This window comes from Lagenorhynchus albirostris, chromosome 21 (assembly GCF_949774975.1).
Source record: "Lagenorhynchus albirostris chromosome 21, mLagAlb1.1, whole genome shotgun sequence".
NCBI classification, from domain to species: Eukaryota; Metazoa; Chordata; class Mammalia; order Artiodactyla; family Delphinidae; genus Lagenorhynchus; species Lagenorhynchus albirostris.
Genome location: NC_083115.1, coordinates 12,847,068 through 12,868,178, shown reverse-complemented (window position 1 = coordinate 12,868,178; position 21,111 = coordinate 12,847,068). Strand labels below are relative to the sequence as shown.

General features: G+C 35.4%; 1 protein-coding gene across 3 annotated transcripts in view; it reads left to right on the top strand.

The window, feature by feature from the left end:
- TNKS (tankyrase) overlaps nucleotides 1-21,111 on the top strand; it is a 183,766-nt gene that overhangs the window by 42,914 nt on the left and 119,741 nt on the right. For all 3 annotated transcript variants that reach the window (XM_060136739.1, XM_060136738.1, XM_060136740.1), the window contains exon 3: nucleotides 4,502-4,597. In XM_060136739.1, the coding sequence (XP_059992722.1) occupies nucleotides 4,502-4,597 (96 nt within the window). The remainder of the gene's footprint in view (nucleotides 1-4,501; nucleotides 4,598-21,111) is intronic.

The window sequence follows — 21,111 nt, the reverse complement described above, 5'->3', positions numbered from 1 at the left end:
AATACTTGCAAAACATTTTAACATAAACATAACTTCTTTTAAAATAGAATGTCTGTTCATTGTGAGGAACAGTTTTAGACCTTTAATGTAGCTCTAAAATTCACATAACAAAGAATTTACCATATCTTAATAGGAGGGTTTCTGCCATTAAAAGTGAAAACTATACTTAAATGCTTTTTCGTAATTTACCTAAAAGCCTTGCTACATTTTTAGCTTGGAAAATTCACATTGTTTCTATTTCTTCTATCTTCTTAAATCAGTTATTAGTGCCTGTACTTAAATATAATTTATCATGATAGCATTTCATATTTTTCTAGGAATTCGATAAGATGAGGCTTCACATACGTGTAGAAATATTTTCTAAAATGATATGAATGCTTAAATTTAATAGTTTTGAGGAATTACATGAATCGATGTCAGTCTCTGCTGCATTGGTCACAGACTGAAGGCATGCTCCTTGAATCTGGCTCGCTGTAGCTGAATGTTTGCACCAGAAATAGGAAAATCACATGTCCTTCTTGCCATAGCTTTTTTGAAAATGTCATTTTGAATATTCTGATCTTACCTTGGGTTTAACTCTCTGTTATTATGCTAGCTGCTATATTTTCTCCACCCTTATAACTTCCAAAGGAGATAAATGGGTTTGAGATATAGAGCCTAGACATTTGGGATTTGAGGTTTGATAATGCCCTAATTGGTTAAAGATAATACAAGGAGATTTTGAATGTCCGTCCACAGTAGTCTCGAATTTACTTACTGAATGTTACTCAGATTTTAGTTTCCTTGTTTCTCTTTCAAACCTTAGTTTGTATATTGATTGTATATTCTGGGAACTTTGCTTCAGACATTTGTGCTACTTTTGAAGAAGAATCTGTTACAAGATGAATTTCTAATTGTATTATGTATCTGTAGTCATATTTTATTATTCCTTTTGGTAGCACAGAACTTTGAAAGCAACTTTTGAAGCATCCAGCATTGAGAGTCCTACATGTCACTACTTCAAGTGCAGACTGACAGTCTTGAAAGCCATGGTTGTTATCTTTGCCCTATGTATGTGCTGTTCTTCTGGTATTAGAAAATAGTGTCACACAGATCTTCATAGGGAATAGTGTGAAACAAATTTGACTTGAGGAATTGCTCAAGAAGTAGTTTGATACTTTTTAGTATGTACCCTACAACTTTGATCATGGACTCAACTATTAATTTTGTTTTTGTTAAATCAAGTGTTAGGATAAATAAATCTTTATTTTTCCATTTTGATTAAAAGCGTAGGGAAGGGAAAGGGTCTGCTTGAGGCAAATCTTTCTTTTTTAAGATTTTAGATCTTAATGCTTAGACTGTAACTCTAAAGCATTATCAGGGATTTGAGGCCTATTCTAGATACATAGAAATCATTTATCTAGTCCAGGTCCTTCACTTTATAGACCTGGGAACTGGCTTAGTGCTTCTCAACCTTGTCTGTGGTCAGGGACCAGTTTTTTTCCTTCCCCAGTGCATGGCAGGCCAATAACTCTGTAAACTACAATAAAGATGAGGTACTGGAAAAAGTAATTTTAAAATGACACACACAGTTTTAAATGCTTCCTCTTAATTTCTGTGGTTATCTCAATGTCGATGGATTACAGAGAGTTCGAGGACTAGAACAGTCCATGGACCACACTTTGTCTATTACTGCCCACACTTCTTCTATTCCTGCCCAAGGTCAAGGTTGGCAGACTATGACCATGGGCCAAATCCAGCTCACCCCTTGTTTTTTGTATGTCCTGTAAGCTAAGAATTTTTACATTTTAAATGATTTTTAAAATACACAATAATAACAATATTTTCTTATATATGAGAATTATACAGGATTCAAATTTTAATAAAGTTTTATTGAAACAGAGTCACACACATGCCTTTAAGTATTGTCTGTGGCTGCTTTTCCTCTGTAATGATGGGGTTGAGGCAAGGCTGAATAGCTGAGACAGAGACCATATGGTCTACAAAGCCTAATGTATTTTCTCTCTGGCCCTTTACAGAAAAAGTTAAGATCTGAAGGTTTGGCTCTAGGACAAAGCAATGAATTAGTAGTTAGTGGTAAAGTTGAGAGTACAAATACATTTTAAAATGTGCTTTAAATATTAGTATTAGCTGATATGTATTGTCAGGCTCTGTGCTTAGTACTTTTGATGCTATTTTTTGTTCCCATTTAATCTCCCCAGTGCTGCCCTTTTATAAAAAGTTAGATAAGTTTAGATCCCTTGTGGTCTAGTTATGGATACCTTTATTGCTCCTAAAACTCTTAACTCTACTGAGTTTTGTGGGTTTTTACCCATATCTGGTGAATTAAAATGGTTCGATTATTTTCTAATGTGGATTTTGTTATCAGCATCTGGTTTGGAAAATTCAGCTTCTTCTTCTCTGTTGCTACATAACTCTGCAGTGATGTTTCTGTGTGTTCAGGTCCAATGAATGAGATGCATATGACTCAAAAATGTTTAGAAAACAGATACTTCTAGTGAAAAGATTACTCCTTTCAAAGTCAACTAAAACAAAGCAAAACTGCAACTAAGCTGTAATGGCAGATTTCTGTTGCAAAATAGCAAAGATATAATAGGTAAGGCTGAGACTTTAGGTGACTTTTGGAGGAACAATAAGGCTTTCTATGTTTTGCCTCTACCACGCATTAAGCTGCAAAGTAAAAGCTCCCACCATATTTTCATCAAGGATTGTTAAACTACGTTCTTATACTTCTTGTTTAAAGCAGGTTCTGAAGTTCTCGAAGTATGCGATAAAAAAACTCAGCTTTTCATGGTAGCTGTCATTTCTTTGTTTTCCTACTTTTTGCATGTGATCACTCAGCATCTAAATAAAGATATAGCGATAGCTGTCATCTTTACATTTGATACATGAGCTTGCTTCATGATAAAGACCCTTTACAAGCCAAATCTTCATGTTGGGATTTCTTCCTGGAATAAAAAATATATATATTGTTGTGAAAGCTTATTCATTATGATGAAAGAATAACTACAGTTTCACATTATGGTACTTGCTATTTTGTGCTACTTTTGTCACTTTATAAACATCTGGAAAAGAATTATGTTCATTGCTTACAGTCAGGAGTGAAAGTCTTAGCAAAATCTCACTGCATCTTTTCAAGCCATGGCTAGTTTTTGTTATCCCAAGTCTGAAAGTATCCAGGATTTAGTGCAAGAGATGCTGATGCACGCTGTCCCAGCAGCTGCGCCCCAATTCTAGATAAGGCTATTCCTTTGTACCTTATAATAAAGCCATCGATTAGATGGCTTATGTACTAAAGGGAGAAGAAGAGCTTTATAAAGCTCTATACTTAGTAATATATGAGGCTTGCCTTCCAAATATTCCTAAAGAATGTATGTACTTTAGCATGGGACTGTTAATGAATGAAAATCTGGGACACATCAACAGTCATTATATATAACATGTCTTTAACCATTTATTTGAATTTAATATTTCTGCTTTGTTTTAAATTTATGCTATAGAATATTGGTAAATGGTAACAACTCCTGTTCTCTCCAGGAGTACACAAAGTGTTAGATTTGAACTGTTAGAATAACTTGTAATTGAACTTTGCTTATTAGACTAGTTTTTAATATATTTATTAGTTTAACCATTGGTTGGGTAGTGTTATAGCAACACCCGCCCTCCCCTCTCCACCATCCCCACCCCACCCCTGTACACACACATACCAGATGTAGTTGAGAAATGTTTTAGATTAATAAATTATATCTGGATTTTACTTAAACAGTGATTCTCTCTTTTGGAAGCCTACACATCTCAAAATTCTCTGTAGCTACTTTTTATGCAATATAGCATGTGTAATATTCATTCCTCAGCATATATCATAGTGATTGAATTTCTGATTCTAAAAATTTTTGATGGCCAGAATTATTGTGGAAGGCAGTTCCTTTCTGCAGCTCGGCTGCAGGGAACCAGAGTTGCATGCGTTACTGTGTCTGGTAAACTTCTTGGAAGCAAGCCAGTATGTTCTGATGCGTTTCCATACATGTAAGCAGTGAGCACTAAAAGGCTTGCACAGTATTACAGCTGTTCCAAGACGAGGAAGCGGTGGGAAATTCAGCAGTGAAGCAGCAGCAGCAACAAGCAGCCACAGTGGTAGTAAAGACAGGGCAGGCTCATAGTGAGAGGATTTCACAGCGCGAGGCAGCGAGCATACAGCTCCCCATCCTTCTGCCTGAAGGAGGCAAACCCAAACTGTCTGTTGCAGGATTTTTCTAGTTTCGTGTTTATGATGTTAAGTCATGTGATAATACTGTACCACAAGTTGCCAACTTCGCTTTACTCTAGAGAGGATCCTTTGCTGCAGAGCTTTTTTTTCTTTTTCTTTCTTTCTTTTTTTTTTCTTGAAAGAGAAAAAATTGTGCAATGTATGTTTATGCCTACACCATGCCGAGGCGGCACTTACCAGTAAATAATCTTTGTATCCCTGAGGTAAGATACTGTTTCTGCTTTCCCTGCACAGTGCTGCTGCAGCACGGAGCTGATCCAAACATTCGGAACACTGATGGGAAATCAGCCCTGGACCTGGCGGATCCTTCAGCAAAAGCTGTCCTTACAGGTAAGAAAACAGAGCTGCCCAGTTATTTTATCTACTAGCTATTGGATCTATTTGCTTGCTTTTATAAAATCTTTATGGTCTGAATTTTATTTTATTTTTTACTGATAAAAGCTCAACAAATATATATGCCATTATCTCTACTTTATTATTGATTTGTTATATTAACTGTTTTCGTTAATCGCTATACTGGCATAAGCATAAGCAATAGGATTGCTTATTATACTTAGAATTTCTGAGAATTACAGCATTAGATGATAACATAATTATTCATGCTTTGGACTTTTTTTTTTTTATGGTTTGGATTGTAATTTCCTGTACCTCATCTTCTCAGTTGATTCTTTTGAAGACCTTCACTATTGAGCAAGCAAGGGCATTTGTATTACTTTATAAAAGTAGTTTTGATCGGAAAGACAACCTGCTGCCTTATTGCTTACATCAATGGTTAAATAAAATATGATGCCGCTCCTCCCTTGCCACTCTGTTTATATTTTTATCATTATCTTCTCCTTTTACCATGATAGCAAAGTACTTTTTAACTGAGGCAGTGGATTACCTTCTTTCTTCAGATAGTGAAAAAATTTGGCTTAAGTATTGGTTTTATTAAGGCAAATGTCAGGAACCAACAAAGGAAATGCTGGAATAGAAAGGCTCTCTCGATAACAACATAGGAAATAATGCTATAAGTGATGTGATATTGAGCAACCGTTTTCACTGATCTTCATTCGCAGAATGCTGCATTGGATCTATTTTTGTTTTTATTCTCAGCATCTGAGTTCTGCTGCCTTTGCCTTCTTTTACTTAACTGACATTTATAATTTGGAGCCTCTGTCACTGCAGTACTCACAGTATTGTTTTAGGTTGTATGAAAGTAAATGACTTTTAGCTTCCTTTTAAATTTGTCCAGGTTTGAAGAAAATAAATCTTTTATTCACTTTTGAGTCCATTTTTAACAAAGATTCTGAGGTGAATGGAAAATATCTATATACAGAAAGCTTTGAAAATATGTGGAATTTTGCTTAATTACTCTGCATGGAAAGACAACTTCCCTCAGTGTTAAAATTAACATAATCTCTGCTAAATCAGAGTAATCTGATTTATCTAAATTAATAAGAGTTTAGGTGATTTGGTTGCTGAATCATGATAACATACACTAGAGGAATAAAGCTATTTTAAACCAGTGTAGATAAGAAGAAATTTAAATATAATTATAAAGTTTTAAATAATGAAATTAAAGTCTGTAGCCTCAGGGCTGCTGTTTAGGTTCTGCAGCCTTTCAGTCTCTTCCTTTAGCAAAGCCCCGGGCAATGATTGCAGCCTTGGAGTGGTCTCTGACCAAAGGAGAAAATTCATAGTACTAGAGGGATATTATAAATGCTGACCAAGACTGTCTCTGTATCTGTGTCCTCTATCTGACCTTTCCTTCTCTTCAATCCTCAACACCTGCCTTGTCCGTTTGTTAGATTTGTCCATTTGTTCATTTAATGCAGCACTGCTTTAGATCCACTTTCACTTTTTTTAAAGACAAAGTTTGAATATAAGTTATGAACAGCAAGAAGCTATCTTCTAAGTGGAAGTGAATTTCAGGGGAGGTTATACTGGCTGTTAGTTTGGGAAAGAAATTTGGCAGAAAAACTCATAGAGACCAAATCTTCCTGGAGGACAGATACCATGTCTGTTAAACTTCCCCGGAAAAGCATCTAGCACTGTATTTGGCTTAGATAGGAAGATATTAAATTCTTCTTGGCCATAGTACTGAGCTCATTAATTGTTTTTTTCACAAATATGCTCTCTTGGAAATGACATACAACTTTTCAGATATGATTTAAAAGAAAAACATTCTAGTGGAAAATATAAGCTAATGATATTTACACACTCGTGTTATATAATGCAGTGAAATATATTCCAAAATGTTTTTCTGCCCATGCAGGTTCTCTTCTAAGCAGTTCTTTCCGATGGAAAGAATTCCATTCTGATGGAATTATGGTGGAAGTATTATTTCCAAAGTTAAATTTAAAAGATGGAGCAGTGATAAAAAGAGAATCTTTTGAAAGTCTTAATTTAGAGTTATTAGAGATTATTCTAAATGATGTGTCATTATTTTTATGCCAGATGTAGTTGTAGTAGCATTACTTAACCTTGAGGGTGAAGTTTCTGTTCTTTATTTTTTTCGTCTTTGGGAATTTAATTGCCAAAGATGACTTCCAAAATTTTTTATGTTACTGCTTTTGTGCATTGGCTAAAATTATGTATAGATATATGTATATTCCTTAAAGGAAATTAACAAAGTGAAAATCTCTCTTACCGAATATTTTAAAATAAATAAATGACTAATACCCTCTTCCGCATAAAGAATGCATGAGGTTTTACAGAGCTGTATAAAACAACAACGTACCCTTAGTCTTACAGCTAAGGGAGCCCAGCATATAGCCATCTGCTTTGAATAGTGCACTTAGGTATTTTAAAGAGAATAATCAATTGGAAAGACTCATTAAACTCTTTGTTGAATTATTAAGTGAATGATTTGCTTAGAAGAGATCTTGAGGGTTTTTTGTTTGGTTTTGGTTAATGACTGAAGTTCTGGGCAGTCAACTGAAGGACTTGGAGGTGGTTTTGTTTGTTTATGTTTTGTTTTTTAGGAAACAAGGATAGGAAAAGCCTAAACAAGCCTTGTAAATTTCATTGAAGAGCAGTTTCCGTGTGTTATGATTATGGATTTTTAAAAAATTACTTATTTTGACCTTTTTTTCTAGGTATAAAAAATACATTCATTTAGAAATTAGGGAAAATAGGAAAAGTACAAAAAAGAAAAAATTACTCATTATTCTACCACCTACAGAGAACATTCTGGTATATTTTATCTATAACCTTTACTATACTAAGGTATACACACCCCACATTCTTCTTTCTCTTTAATCAAATCAGCCTTATACATTACATATTGCTTAATAATCTTTTTTTTAAATTTAGTTGTATGAATATTCCCAGAAGGTGCTAAGTATTCTTCTGCAACATGAATTTATAAATTTCATGGTATCCTTCTATGGATATATTTTAGTTTTTTGAACTAATCCTCTAGTATTTACCATTTAGGTACAGTGTTTTCATCCTTTATTCTTCCTTGTGAATTTAGAGTTATTTTATCAATTCCATTGGAATTATGCTTCTTTACCATATTCAGACTTAGCATCCACACACATGTATCTCTCTATTCCTGAATGAAGTATGTGAGGATTTGGTGAATGAGGAGCTTCCTTTTTAAAGGGCTGCGCTGCATGTGGTATTACTTTGCCAGAGCTACATGTAAATTAAAGGTGGTTGACAAAGGGAGTGTTCATTGAAGAGGATAAGGATGTAGGAGTATTTGTTAATCATGTAAAGGGGATTCTGTGGGGTGCAGTGGGAAGTTGGGTCATAAGAAGAGGTGACAGCAGATTGAGGCTGAGAGTTTGGGAAAGGATAGATGGCCAAAGGAGAGTTATCGTTGGCAGAACCGAGGATGACAGGGATGTAAAATGAGTGAGTTTAGATGGTCACGAGGTTGCCAAGGTAATTCATCCCAGCAGTTTCCTAGTAGATTTAGGGATAGGGGAATAAGGGAGAGGGATATACTTGCTCCAGGGTTTCTCAAGAATAAACTTTTGTCTGGATTCATTGCACTTCTGAGGAAATGCTAATCTGTGATTGATGGGCTGGCTCCCTTTCTAGAAGGAATCAGCTGTGGCTCAGGCTAGAGGCAATGTTGAGGGGTCTGGTATGTGCTTGCTGAGCCTGGTGTGTTAAATCAGCAAGATATATCTGGAATCCTATCTCTTTTTTGTTGTTCTTCTTCTTCTTTACTGCTTCCAACTGCTTTTCAGATAAAACGAAAACCTTCAGCATGATCAGCGAAGACTTAAATGATCTGGACCCTGCCTCGGTAGGTTTGACTGCTAGGTTTTGCTTAAGCCAAAATTTAGGATTCCTTTCTTCTTCTCACGTTTCGAAAGCAACCTATCAGTAATTTAGGTCTACCATACTTTCAAATCCCCAGTCCAACCATTTCTTAGCAGCTTCACTGCTCTAGCCCTTGTACATGCCTTTCGTCTTTCTTTCATGACAGCGGTAGCTTCATAATGGGTCTCTCTGCCTCCACTATAGCTGGAGTGGTCTTTCTAAAGCATAAATCAGTGCTGTGATTAGAAAATTCATTAATATATTCTCATTACCCCTGAATAAAATCCAGACTTTAACCCTAGCCGACCATGATCGGGCCCCTGCCTTGCATATCTCTGATCTTGTCCTGTACTGTGTTCTCCCGTGAGCTCTTTGCTTCAGCTACAGCTGTATGCTTGCTGCTCCTCACACAGATGAAGCCCCTTTCTGTGTCTGGACCAACACGTGCTCTTTACTAAAACTGGGACAGTGCCCCAGAACTTCACATCGGTCATCAGTCAAATCTCCACTCAAATGTTTACTCCTCAGAGAAGCCTTCTTGTTCTCAATCCCATTAGCTTACTTCATTTTCCTTATGGATTTATTACTTTATTTTCTTTATGGATATATGAAATTGCATTAGTTTGTTGTTGTTAATATTTTGCCCCAATAGAATGCAAGCTTCACAAGGATTTGGGCTTTTGTCTCTCTTGCTCGCTTCCTTGTGCCCAGAACTTGGATGAGTCCATGAAACAATTGAATAAATAAGGACATCTAGGCTCTGATTACTGGTCACTGAGGGCAGCATATTTTCCAGGTCCTACAAGTACTCAATAGCTATTAATTGTTTCACTCTCATGCTATATTGTAAGAGTCTTATTAAATTTTCTGCTTCTTAAAAATGGTTTTGAATTGCTTATAGTCATGTATACCTCTTAAAACACAGTGCATTAAAGTTTTTCTTTTTTTTAATTGGTGTGATGGGTAAGGTATCTATTGAGCCTTTTTTCAACAGATTTCTTGGTTAGTTCCTTTGCTTGAAAATATTCCAATTCTGGAAAGATCAAACTTCCTGCAGCTGTCACATCAGACTTCAAACCAAGGCCTAATTTTTACTCTTCTTTTGGTTATTGTTCTGTTAATGGGCTGTTTTGCACATCAGCTGTACTAGAGTGGAGCATATTGCCTTTCATGTGTAGTACATTTTTACTATCAGCCTCCATGACTGAAGACAGATTTCTCATGTCCTTAATTTGAACTTAAGTAATTATTTTTTATCAGTTATTAGGAAGTCTGATAGTACAGTGTACCTCCTAGAAAACAAACCATGAAAGGAAATCCCTTACTTTTAAAGAAAAGCTGTATGTTTATCCACTTCAGTTTTATTAGGTGAAAATTATTGTTTAACATGAATTCCTGATTTTAAAAAAAAATTCCCTTTAGTATTAGAGCAAGAAAGTTAAAAATTGTCATTGAGGGCTTCCCTGGTGGCGCAGTGGTTGAGAGTCCGCCTGCCGATGCAGGGGACACGGGTTTGTGCCCCGGTCCGGGAGGATGCCACATGCCGCGGAGCGGCTGGGCCCGTGAGCCGTGGCCGCTGAGCCTGTGCGTCCGGAGCCTGTGCTCCGCAACGGGAGAGGCCACAGCAGTGAGAGGCCCGCGTACCGCAAAAAAAAAAAAAAAAAAAATTGTCATTGAAATAAAACAGTGTGAATACTCATTTTAAAGGTGTGTTGAAAATGTTAATCCCTTAACTAATTGTTAAGAAAATTTTTTTAATGGTTTGATCTGTCTATAATTTTGGACATGAGCAGGAAAATTAAGATTTTGTTATTAAAAGTGATTGAAATACTTTTTTGAAACCTTAAAAATATGAAAAGGACTTAGGAGAGGAATATAAAAGTAGTACCTTTTTAAAATGACCATATCTGACATAGATCACCATGATTTAAATTGTAAAGTGTTATTTGCATCTTGAACAAACAGGTCAAAGGTTAACCTGAAGCTAGTTCATTTCTTCTTTTTAGCACCTGTTCAATTCATTTAGTAGTTTTTATTGAATTGTCTTTTAGGTTACTTGCAGCAAGGCAAAGTTATTTTTAGAAGTTAGCTTTATGTAAAATACAGTAATAATAATAGCAGCTGACAACTCCTGAATGCTTCTGTAAGCCAAGACCTGTTCTAAGGGCATTGAATCCTCATAACACTAGGAGATAGATATTATCACTGTACCTTTTGTTACACCAGAAGTTAGGTTACTTTTACAAGTTCACAGTCCTTAAGGGAAATTTTTGGGATCTGAACTCAAGCAGTTTGGCTCTAGAGTTCAGTATTCTTATATATGCAGAATCAGATTTTTTAACCCACTCATTCATTTAGAAGGATGTGGTATAAAACACGTTTGAAAAATTGGACTGACCCATAAATTCAGGGTTTAAATTCAATCCATTAATATAATGTTTCTCTACTTTCTTAGCTTAAAGATTGTTCTTTTCAAAAAGAAGAAAATTTACCTGATTAATATTACCTACAAGATTTATCATTGTATTATTATAAGAAAATGACTTACTTGGATAATAAATTGATTTATCCAACTTTATAAATTATGTTCTTAAGTCTTTGCTCTCTAGGCAGCAGGCTTGAAAAACATTCATTTGAAATATTTAGAAAACAGTATTTAGAAGTGTCATGTTGACTTAAAAAAATGCATAATGTGAGAGTTGCGAGTTAATTTTTATTTGGGGCAAAATGAGGACTACAGCCTGGGAGATAACTCTGAGAGATAGCTCTCAGATGACGCTGAGAAACTGCTCCAAGGAAATGAGGGGAAGAGCCAGGATATATAAGAGTTTTGCAACAAAAGGACGGGTAGTCAAAAGATTATCTTCAATTAAAGAAAACCAGATATCTCAAGTTAAGGAATGTAGCGCTTTTCTATGTATGGGAAGATGCAAGAGTCTGGGCTCACTGAAATCATTCCTTTGATATGCACCTCAGCTTTCTGGGGCCAGTATCCTGTATTTTCACAAACCGATTTTCCTCAGGGCTCACCGCAGGGAGTGGCAGCAGTCTGATGGCTGCTAGATGGCAGGTATTCTTTTCATCTCTGAGTTTCCTCAGGGCTCACCGGCTCATGTTGGAGGGTTGCAATCCTTGATGACTGTGACATCCTTTGTTTATTGATATGGCAAGAAGTATTCCACTTATAAATATTCCATTCCATTTATAAATATTCCATTTATCAGAAGCTATAAGGAAAGATATAATAATCAAAATGTTTGAACTATTCAATTCATAATGAATAAGAGGCAGCTCAAATAGTTTTAAGTGTGTACACCTTAAATGAGTTACAGATAGTTAGACATAAATATATGGAATGGGAGAGAATAGAAATTTTCTGTTTAGATAACCCAGAATTCTAGTATTTCACCCTCTTCCCATCAACCTTTTGTGTAATTAAAGCCAGCAGGCCTACTTTAATGATCATTAAAACCAGCATGATCATTTAACTCATCAAAAATGACATATTTGTGAAGCATAATATCTTGTTAGTGTGTACTCTGAGAGCAACTGTCATTTTCCCTAGTAAACTGTAGCAACCTTATAGTATTTTCATTGCAATTTATATTAGAGCTTCAACTACAGCTAAGTTACTGTTTTAAATGGTTCTTTAAATTTTTCTTATAATAATCACTGTTAACATTTGCTTTCTTAAGTAGAATGTGCGACATTAGAATTCATTAATGCCTTAGTATTGTAAGGGTTAATGAAATTTTCATTAAACTTCCATTTTGACATAATTGTAGGTTCACATGCAGTTGTAAGAAATAATACAGGGAGGTTCCCAGTACCCTCTTTATTATTTTCCCTTCGTGGTAACATCTTGCAAAACTGTAGTATGGTATCACAACCAGAATATTGACATTGATGCACTCAAGATACAAAACATTTCCATCACCAGAAATACCGATTCTGTAGTTTTCCCTACTTGTAATGTCTTTATTTTGGTATTAAGGTAATGCTGGCTTCATAGAATGAATTAGGAAGTGTTCCATCTGCTTTTATTTTCTGGATGAGATTGTTTTCTAGAAGAAATTATTTCGTTTATAAATGTTTGGTAGAATTCACCAGTGAAACCATCTGGGCCTGGTACTTTCTTTTTTGGAAGATTATTATTCATTCAATATCTCTAATAGGTACAGGGCTAATTAGGTTATATATTTTTTCCTTGTGTGAGTTTTGGTAGCTTATGTCTTTCAAGGAATTTGATCTAAGCTGTCAGATTTCTGTGTGTAGAGTTGTTTGTAGTTTTCTTTTGTTAGATACCTTTTAATGTCTGCAGAATCTGTAGTGATAGCCTCTGTTGCATTCCTGATAACTGGTAATTTGTGTTTTCTCTTCTGTGTTACTAGTGTTTCCTAGAAGTTTGTCAGTTTTATTGACCCTTTTCAAAGAACCAAGTCATTGTTTTATTGATTTTTTTTTCAGTTATGTTGATTTCTGTTCTTATGTTTATTATTTCCTTCTGCTTACTTTGGGCTTATTTCACTCTTTTTCTTGGAGTGGTAGTTTAGAAAATTGATTTGAGACTTTTCCTCTTTTCTGATATATGCATTTAGTGCTATAAATTTCCCTCTAAGTACGACTTTGGCTGTATTCCACAAATTTTGATACATTCTATTTTTATTTTCATTCAGTTCAATATATTCTTTTTTAATTCTCGAGACTTTCTCTTTAACCCACGGTTAAATACTTTCTCTTTAACCCATGGTTAAATATTTAGTAGATGTATGTTGTTTAGAATCTAAGTGTTTGGAGGTTTTTCTGTTACCTTTTTGATATACCTTCTAGTTTGATTTGATTGTGGTTAGACAACACTTGTTATGTTTTCAGTTCTTTTCATTAAAAAATTTTTGTTTTATGGCCCAGAATGTGGTCTATGTTGGTATATGTTAAATGGGCATATAAAAAGAATGTGTTTTGGCTGTTGTTGGATGGAGCGTTCTATAAATGTCTCTTCCATCCTGTTCGTTGATGGTGTTATTGCGTTCTTCTCTATCCTTGCTGATCTTTTCCCCACATGGCCTTGACTGACATCACAGGAGGAGAAGAGGGGTGACTTCGTTACCATTGGGCTGTAGTGAAAGTTTGTGGCAGTCTGTGGTCTCCACCAACACTGTGGTGAGGAGGGGCTAATTGTTACCTGGCAGAGATAAAGTCTTGTTTCCTAGTGAGCTTGCAAATTTAGACTCATCACAGGCCTTTGCTTCATGAGTAGGGGTAGAGCCACAGTTTTTTTGTTTTCGTTTTTCTGGGTTGTTTTTGTTTTTTGTAGTATTTGACTGGAAGAGGCAGTTATTGTCTAAAGGTTTTCTGTCATGCCAGACTTTCCCTTTCCTGGCCCTTTGGCTTGAGAGAACAGGCTTTTGTTTGTCTGCACCTATTGGCATTTTCTGAGTTGTCAGCTTCTTCAGCTCTTAAGTCTGTATATATGGGGCAAAAAGGACTTGAGAACTCACCACCATGAGTCATTCCTTGGGTACCAAGGTCCTTAACTGGTCTGCCTTCTTCTGTCCACCATTGAGAGTCTTCTTATATATATTTTACATATGATATCTAGGTTTTTTTAGGTGTACTTAGTGGGAAGAGTACAGAAAAGTACATCTACTCCAGTTTCCTAGAAGTAGAAGTCTTGAAACTACTTTTGATCAGTTATTACTATTTGGAATCAGTCATTTCTCATATGTGTACTCTGAGGATTTAAGCATTGAGTGTAACTACATGAACAATAGGAATTTCGGTGGCATGCTTATTTTTCTAAATCTACCTGCTGATCAGAAACCTATATTTAAGCAACTGTGAGTTATGAGGGGTATGACTGGACTCTCAGTACTATTCATAGTGCTGCAGAGAACTTAATTGTTTAATGCATTAGCTTTTTATAGGTGAATAAAAAGCAAAATTACGATTTTAGCATTTACAGCTGAAATAATTCTGACTAAAAGTAAAAGTTATCAACAGCTTGCTGCTTTATCAGTTGGTAACTGGTAGATAAGCCCATAGTCCCCTCCTTCATGATCTTCTTTCTGTGCTGTTCATTATTTCCATTTACTCTGGCTCAGCCCTAAGGTTGGAATAGCCCAGTAGCCAGTATTTTCCTAGTTTATCTAACGTAGGAGAATTATTTTTCTGAAAATTTAAAAAGTCATTGAAACACATGGCATGAGGCTTTATTATTTAAAAAATGAGGTGTCCCTGAATAGTGGAGTAAAGGGAGTAATTGGTAATTATTTAGGATTAAAGAGGCTTTGTAATTAAAGTAACTAACTTAGTGTTGGAGAGTTTACTGATGGAATTTTTGCAGAATACCATCTTTTCCTGCTGTACTCCAGCTTTGTCAGTGTCCCTGCCTTACCTTACTCATTCATAAGGCTGAGGAAACTGGAGCAGGGTGTGATGGTGCAAAAAAATATAGGTTGACCTAAAACAAAAACCTTCTTTGAACAGATACCCACTTTTGTGCCTGGTGTTTTCTAGCAGAACTTGCCTTACACCTACATTTTCCTACCTTCCAGTGTGCTGTTTAAGCAGATATCAATGAGGAACATGTGCTAACTGGTAGGAAGAAGCGAATGAGCTGTGTATACACATTTGCTTAGGGAGCAGTTTCTCAAAGCTTTGGACTAGGATGGTTGTTGGTGACCTAGGAGGCACTGTGCTCTTTCTAACCCTTTACCCTCTTTACGGAGGAAAAGCTATCACTAGCAGCAGGTTCGTGGCCGTACTGCAAGACTGCAACACTGGCTATATAGCACAGTTACACGAATTTTTGGAATCAAGAATATCTGCATTGGAATGTCACTTCTGCTGCCTACCAGTTGTGTAGACTGGAAAGTTACTTTGCGTTTCGAAGCCGCAGTTTCCCAGTTTCCCAAATTCCATGAGGAATTTCCTTTAGCAGTAGGTTATTAAGACCAGATGAGCCATAGATCTGCATCAGTATGATTAGGAGGGTGTGGTAGAATTCTGCTCCTCTAAGAGGTGTTGATTCCCTTGTCTCCCTCTTCTCCCACTGCCCATCCCCAAGTCTTCACATGTCTAATTTAGCTTGATGAAGAAAAGAGGGCATAGTTATTCTGTTTGGTGGAACAGAAGATGTTTGTTGTGTTTCTAATTCAGGAAAATGAATTAGACATACATTCATTAAATATATTAATATAAGGAAAGATGGGAAGTAAGGAAACTGCCCTGGAGCAAATTGTGGTAATTCAGGCCTGAGGATGAAGCGAAGTAGAATGAAGGAGAAAGAAGTAGAAGGAAGAAAAAGGGGTGGGTCCAAAATACATGAAAAGCACAGATCTAGCATAATAACAGTATATGTGTACTTAACTTTTAAATTTATTTAGGATATTTGCAATAGACTAGCTGATAGTTCAAATAGTTTTGAGTATGTTTAGAAAGAGCTTCTTATATTTCATTGAAAAAATAGATGCCATCAAATAAGAAGTTAGTGCTATGACCAGTTCCACCAGCCTAGCTGCATCTGTACTCAGATACTCTGCATTCCTTCTCACTACAATGAAAGAAGCATACTGCTTCTGGCTAAGGTCAGCCCTCTTCTGAGTTTGCTCTGGATCCTATCCCATCTCACTTACTCAAGGACCTGCAATTATGTTCTCCCTATTGGCTTATACCATTTGCATATAGACAGATTCTAATAGCTCCCACTTTAAAAAATAAAGTAAAACAAAATTGTTTTCTCTTGATCGCTGCATCACTCTCTAGGCACCCATTTTTCTGCTTTCCCTGCAGAGCATAAAGAGTTTGCTCATGGGTTCTGTCTGTTTTCTTACTTCTTATTCTAAACTAAACTTACCTGGTCCACTTTTTGTTCCTAACCACTGTACTGAAATATTTTCTTTTTTCTCCCCAAGTTTATCAGTAAATTCCATCATCTATATATATTCCTCCCACACACACAGTGGTCACTTCCTTGTGCAGCCTCTCAGCAGGATTCAGTATAATTTCCTTTTTGACATAGTCTCCTTGTGCCTTCCAGGATACCATAATACTATTATTTTTCTCCTCCATGAAGCAGTATATACATACTCATGAGCTTTTCTAAATTTCCATACAGTTATATGAGGCCATTATTTGATCTTTTAACAAAAACGGCTTTTGATTCTGTTGATTCTTATGAGGCTATTATTGTGTTAGATGTTTTTGCTGAGTATTAGAAACCTCCTATCTATCAATGTGTTGATTTCAGATGTTTCATTTTAACACTTAGCTAGTTCATAAAGCAGTTTCCATAACATTATTAAACACCTATAATTTTTATATAGCAAGAATCCTCTTGTGCTTCTGAAGGGTGTCAAAAGGGATATTCCACGGCTGACCTCTGTCCCCACCCCCAGCCATGACATTGTCACAGTCAAGAGCCATTTTAGGGTGTTTTAGGGTGTTTTAGATTGAGAACCATCCGAGACTGAGAACACTCCTGCTCCAGTGTGATATGATTTTGGAGGGTGTATTTTCACTTATTTGCTTAGGGGTCATAAAATAGACTGATGAGAAAGAAGCCATTGGTAATTATTTTATGGTAAAGCCATATTTTATGGATAAATAAATTAAAAGATAAATCTGTCTTCTGCTTTAAAATATCTCTCATATATTCCAATCTACAAAATTTTAAGTTTTATATTGGTAAGCTTGTTCTTATTTAATTTTTTCCTTTTTCTGTTTTTGATTTTTCATCTTACTTCTTCAGTTTCAAAAGACTTTTCCAAAATAGTACTAAAACAAAATCTAGCATTGTTGGTTGTGTTTTTTTTTTTTTAAGAAAAAGGTGACAAGTTTTTAAGAATTTTCAACATGAATCTAACTGTAGAATGCAGATGTAGTTATTATAAAAGGGCATCTGAAATGGCAATGATGCATGCTTCAATGGTTGACTCATTTTATAAATCTTATGGAAAAGGGGAGATCAGCATTGGCTTGTATGTTCAAAAGTAATCAAATTCTACATTAAAATCTTTGAAAAGGCTTTGACTAGATCATTAGTGACAGTTTTATGTGTTATTATTGTTTATAACCTGAGAGAACTTAGTGATATTAATAGTTGAAACTTGTAATTAGACCTTTGGTAAGTAGAAAGATGACAGATTTCATACTAAAATAACAATGAAATTTTTACAGTTTATACTGTTTAATGCAAATTCAACTCCCATTTTTTGCCTCAAAGTTGCATTCTAAAGCATTGAGCAAACAGAAACTAATGAACCACCTGCATTTCAAATAAATAACCACACTAAAGGAAATAAAGAAGAACTAGTCTAAGTAACTTTTGAGCGCAGTTCTTTGACTTTATACCTTCAGTCTAGAATGGGGTAAAAAGGGCAATTTCAAACAAACCCTCACTTCCTTCTATTAAGTTGTTTTGCAATAATATGGTATAGTAATTCTGAACCTATTTTAGGTGTATTGTAAGATTGAGTAAATGTGTTGGGAGTAAATGAGTTAAGAGTTATTTAAAAAAAAATAACTGATTTCAGGACTAGATTGGGGAAGGTATTAGATGAGCCTGGAATATCTTATTATGCTAGAAAGTAAGGAAGTGCTCAAAAAAATAACGGGGGCATTTCTAAAGGACATAGGGGCTTGTCAAAAGGACATCTTAAAGGGGCTCACACTGAGCAAATCTAGGACAGTTTGACCATCAAAATAAATAATGAGAGTAATGGATTATAACCCATTAGATAAAACAGGAATAGATATGTTCATACAGTGATAATAAATGAGTGAGTGGGGAGCGTTCTTTCTCACTGTTGGAATGCACATTGATAAATGTGGAGGAACTGTTGAAATTGGAAAATCACCATTTGCAACCATCACAGTAGACTGGCTAAGACAAGAATCCTTAGTGGATGCTAAATCTCAAGGACCAGATCCGATGAGGAGCAGGATGTTTGCGTGGTTCTGAGTGTGGCTGTCGATAGATGGATTATTACTTGGGGAAAACAGTAACTGTACAGTGGAGAAATCTGATAATACCCTTACTGGGGAAGCAAAATTAATATAATCAGTGAGAGTCAGATAAACCTTGCATGCTGTCAGATGTAATACCTGAGAAGGACACAACATCTCTCATGTTGTATTCTAGCCAGGGATGCATAACTAAATCTCACCGGGAGACATTAGACAAACACAAATTTAGGTGCATTCTACAAAATAATTGGCCTGTATTTTTCAAAAATGTCAGTGTCATGAAAGACAAAGGCTGAGGAATTATTTCAAATTAAAAGAGATTAAAGAGACATGACAACTAAATGCAAAATACATGATCCTGGACTGGAGGGGGAAAATGCTATAAAGGATATTATTGGAACAATAACAAAATTGGAATATGTACACTCTATTAGATAAAAGTATTGTACTAATGTTAAATTTCCTGAATTTACTTACTATACAGTGCTTACGTAAGAAAATATCCACGTTTTTAGGAAATAAACACTGAAGTAATAAAAGGCAAAGAGACATGATGTATTGCAACCTTCTGAAATGGTTTAGAAAATTATTTATTGCTTCTACATACATACATAGAGATATAGAGGGGAAAGAGAGAGGATATAAAGAACATGGACAAAATATTAAAAATTGGTAAGTCTGGGCAAAGAGTATATAGGAATTCTCTGTACCCATTTTGCAGTTTTTCCCTGTGTTGGAAATTATTTCAAATGAAAAGATTTTAAAAATTATCACTCTGGGCAAAAAAAACCGTGACAGTTTGGTTAATAAATTATATGGTCACCCTGTACTATTTTTTTCTACTTTTCATCCTCATATAGTCTCATTTTTTGAATTACTAATGCTAAATTACTAATTACTAAAGCTGAATCTTTTTTTTTTCTTTACATTTTACTTTTTTTTTTTTTTAAATCTTTTGGCTGCACTGCGCAGCATGTGGGATCTTAGTTACCCAACCGGGGATCAAACCCGCACCCCCTGCATTGGAAGGTGGATTCTTAACCACTGGGCCACCAGGGAAGTCCCCTCTTTACATTTTACTTCTAGCTACATTGGTGTCCTTTTCTGTTTATTACTGCATCAAAATTAAATGCTTGTTTCTTTTCTGTGGATAAAGTTTCCTTGTTTTAGGTCAGAACACCATCTTATGGGCATTGTTAGAATTGTTAACTTTCCTTGTTTTCTGTCTTGTTCTGAAGGAAACTCTTGGGCATTAAATTTGTTGAGATTGTTTTGAAACAAATATCCGTACCCTTTTGTCTTTCTCCTCCCCTCCCCCCCCGCAAGACCACAATAGACTCAATGTTCCTGTTTGGGTGAGAGTATATTCACTCTGGTTCTTTGAGGATACATGACCTTAGTGGGCACAAGGTGGGTACTAACTATTTCCTAGGAAGCTTTTTAATCAGATTAGCCTTCTTGTGCTTCTGACTGTGATAGGTAGGTGAACAGTATTTTCTTTTCTCAGGGAAAGGGTCAGGTTTACTTAGAGTGTCAATAACTTAGAGTATCTTAAAATTATGTGTTTGATAATCAGCCTCTGACAGTTTTAGAATTGCTAGATTTCTTTTGATGTGGACATTGAAAGTCATCTGAATTGATAGCCTGACAGGGCATGGAGAGAAATACAGTGAATTATGTGCTCAAGTGTTTCTGAATGAAAGGGGGAAATATAATCAGAAATAATAATGAGTACTGTTTTTTATATGTGGGAATTTCTTTTAAAAGAAGTAGTTATTAGGAGATTAATTAGACAGTACTAGATAAGGAATGCTTTACAAATAGGCTGTCCTTTGATTTGTGGATTATCAGAACTCCTCATCTCCAGTTTGTATCTCTTTTCTTTCTGAGATGGAGTAACATTCTGTGTATGAGTTTTTATTTATGTCCTTTCCCTCATGTTTTTTTCTTTGTGGGGAAAAATTCATTGCTCCTTATAATTCTAGTTATATGTATTTGGCTTCAGTGTTTGGAAATAGGGCCCAGGTGAGTGAAGAAGAATCTTTTTTCTCTATTGATGTTCTAATCTTCCCATATGTTGTTTTCCATTATTCTATTATCCTCCATTGCACTGAAATGAATGCAAAATGAATGTTATATTGCTTATGACAAGACATAAAAATGACTCTTGTTTTTAAGAAGTTATTAGAATGCCAGTGGCAATAACAGACATGGGAGAGTATCCTATTCTCCAGAAGAGCGACCGATTTTGTGAACTTGTTTGCAGAATAAGTCTTCTTTCATTTTTAAAACCTAATAAGGAAAAATAAAATAACTGCTTGCCTATACTCTTTGTAAAACAGAAAGAAAAACCTACCAAATGGTAATATTAATGATGGTTTATAGAAGAAAAGGCTAGCCAAGAATGTAGAAGGAAAAGAAATTCGATTAAGAATGGAAGCAATATTTAAATGCTTTATGCTTAGTACCATCATACCAGAAGTTTATGATTTTACTCATTTCTTTCTCTTAAGGGTATATTTTTATACATACTCTTCTTGATATTTTAATTCTTAACCAGAGAACATTTGACACTTAAAGGACTAGGACTTCATAGAAAGTTCTTGGATCCTTTT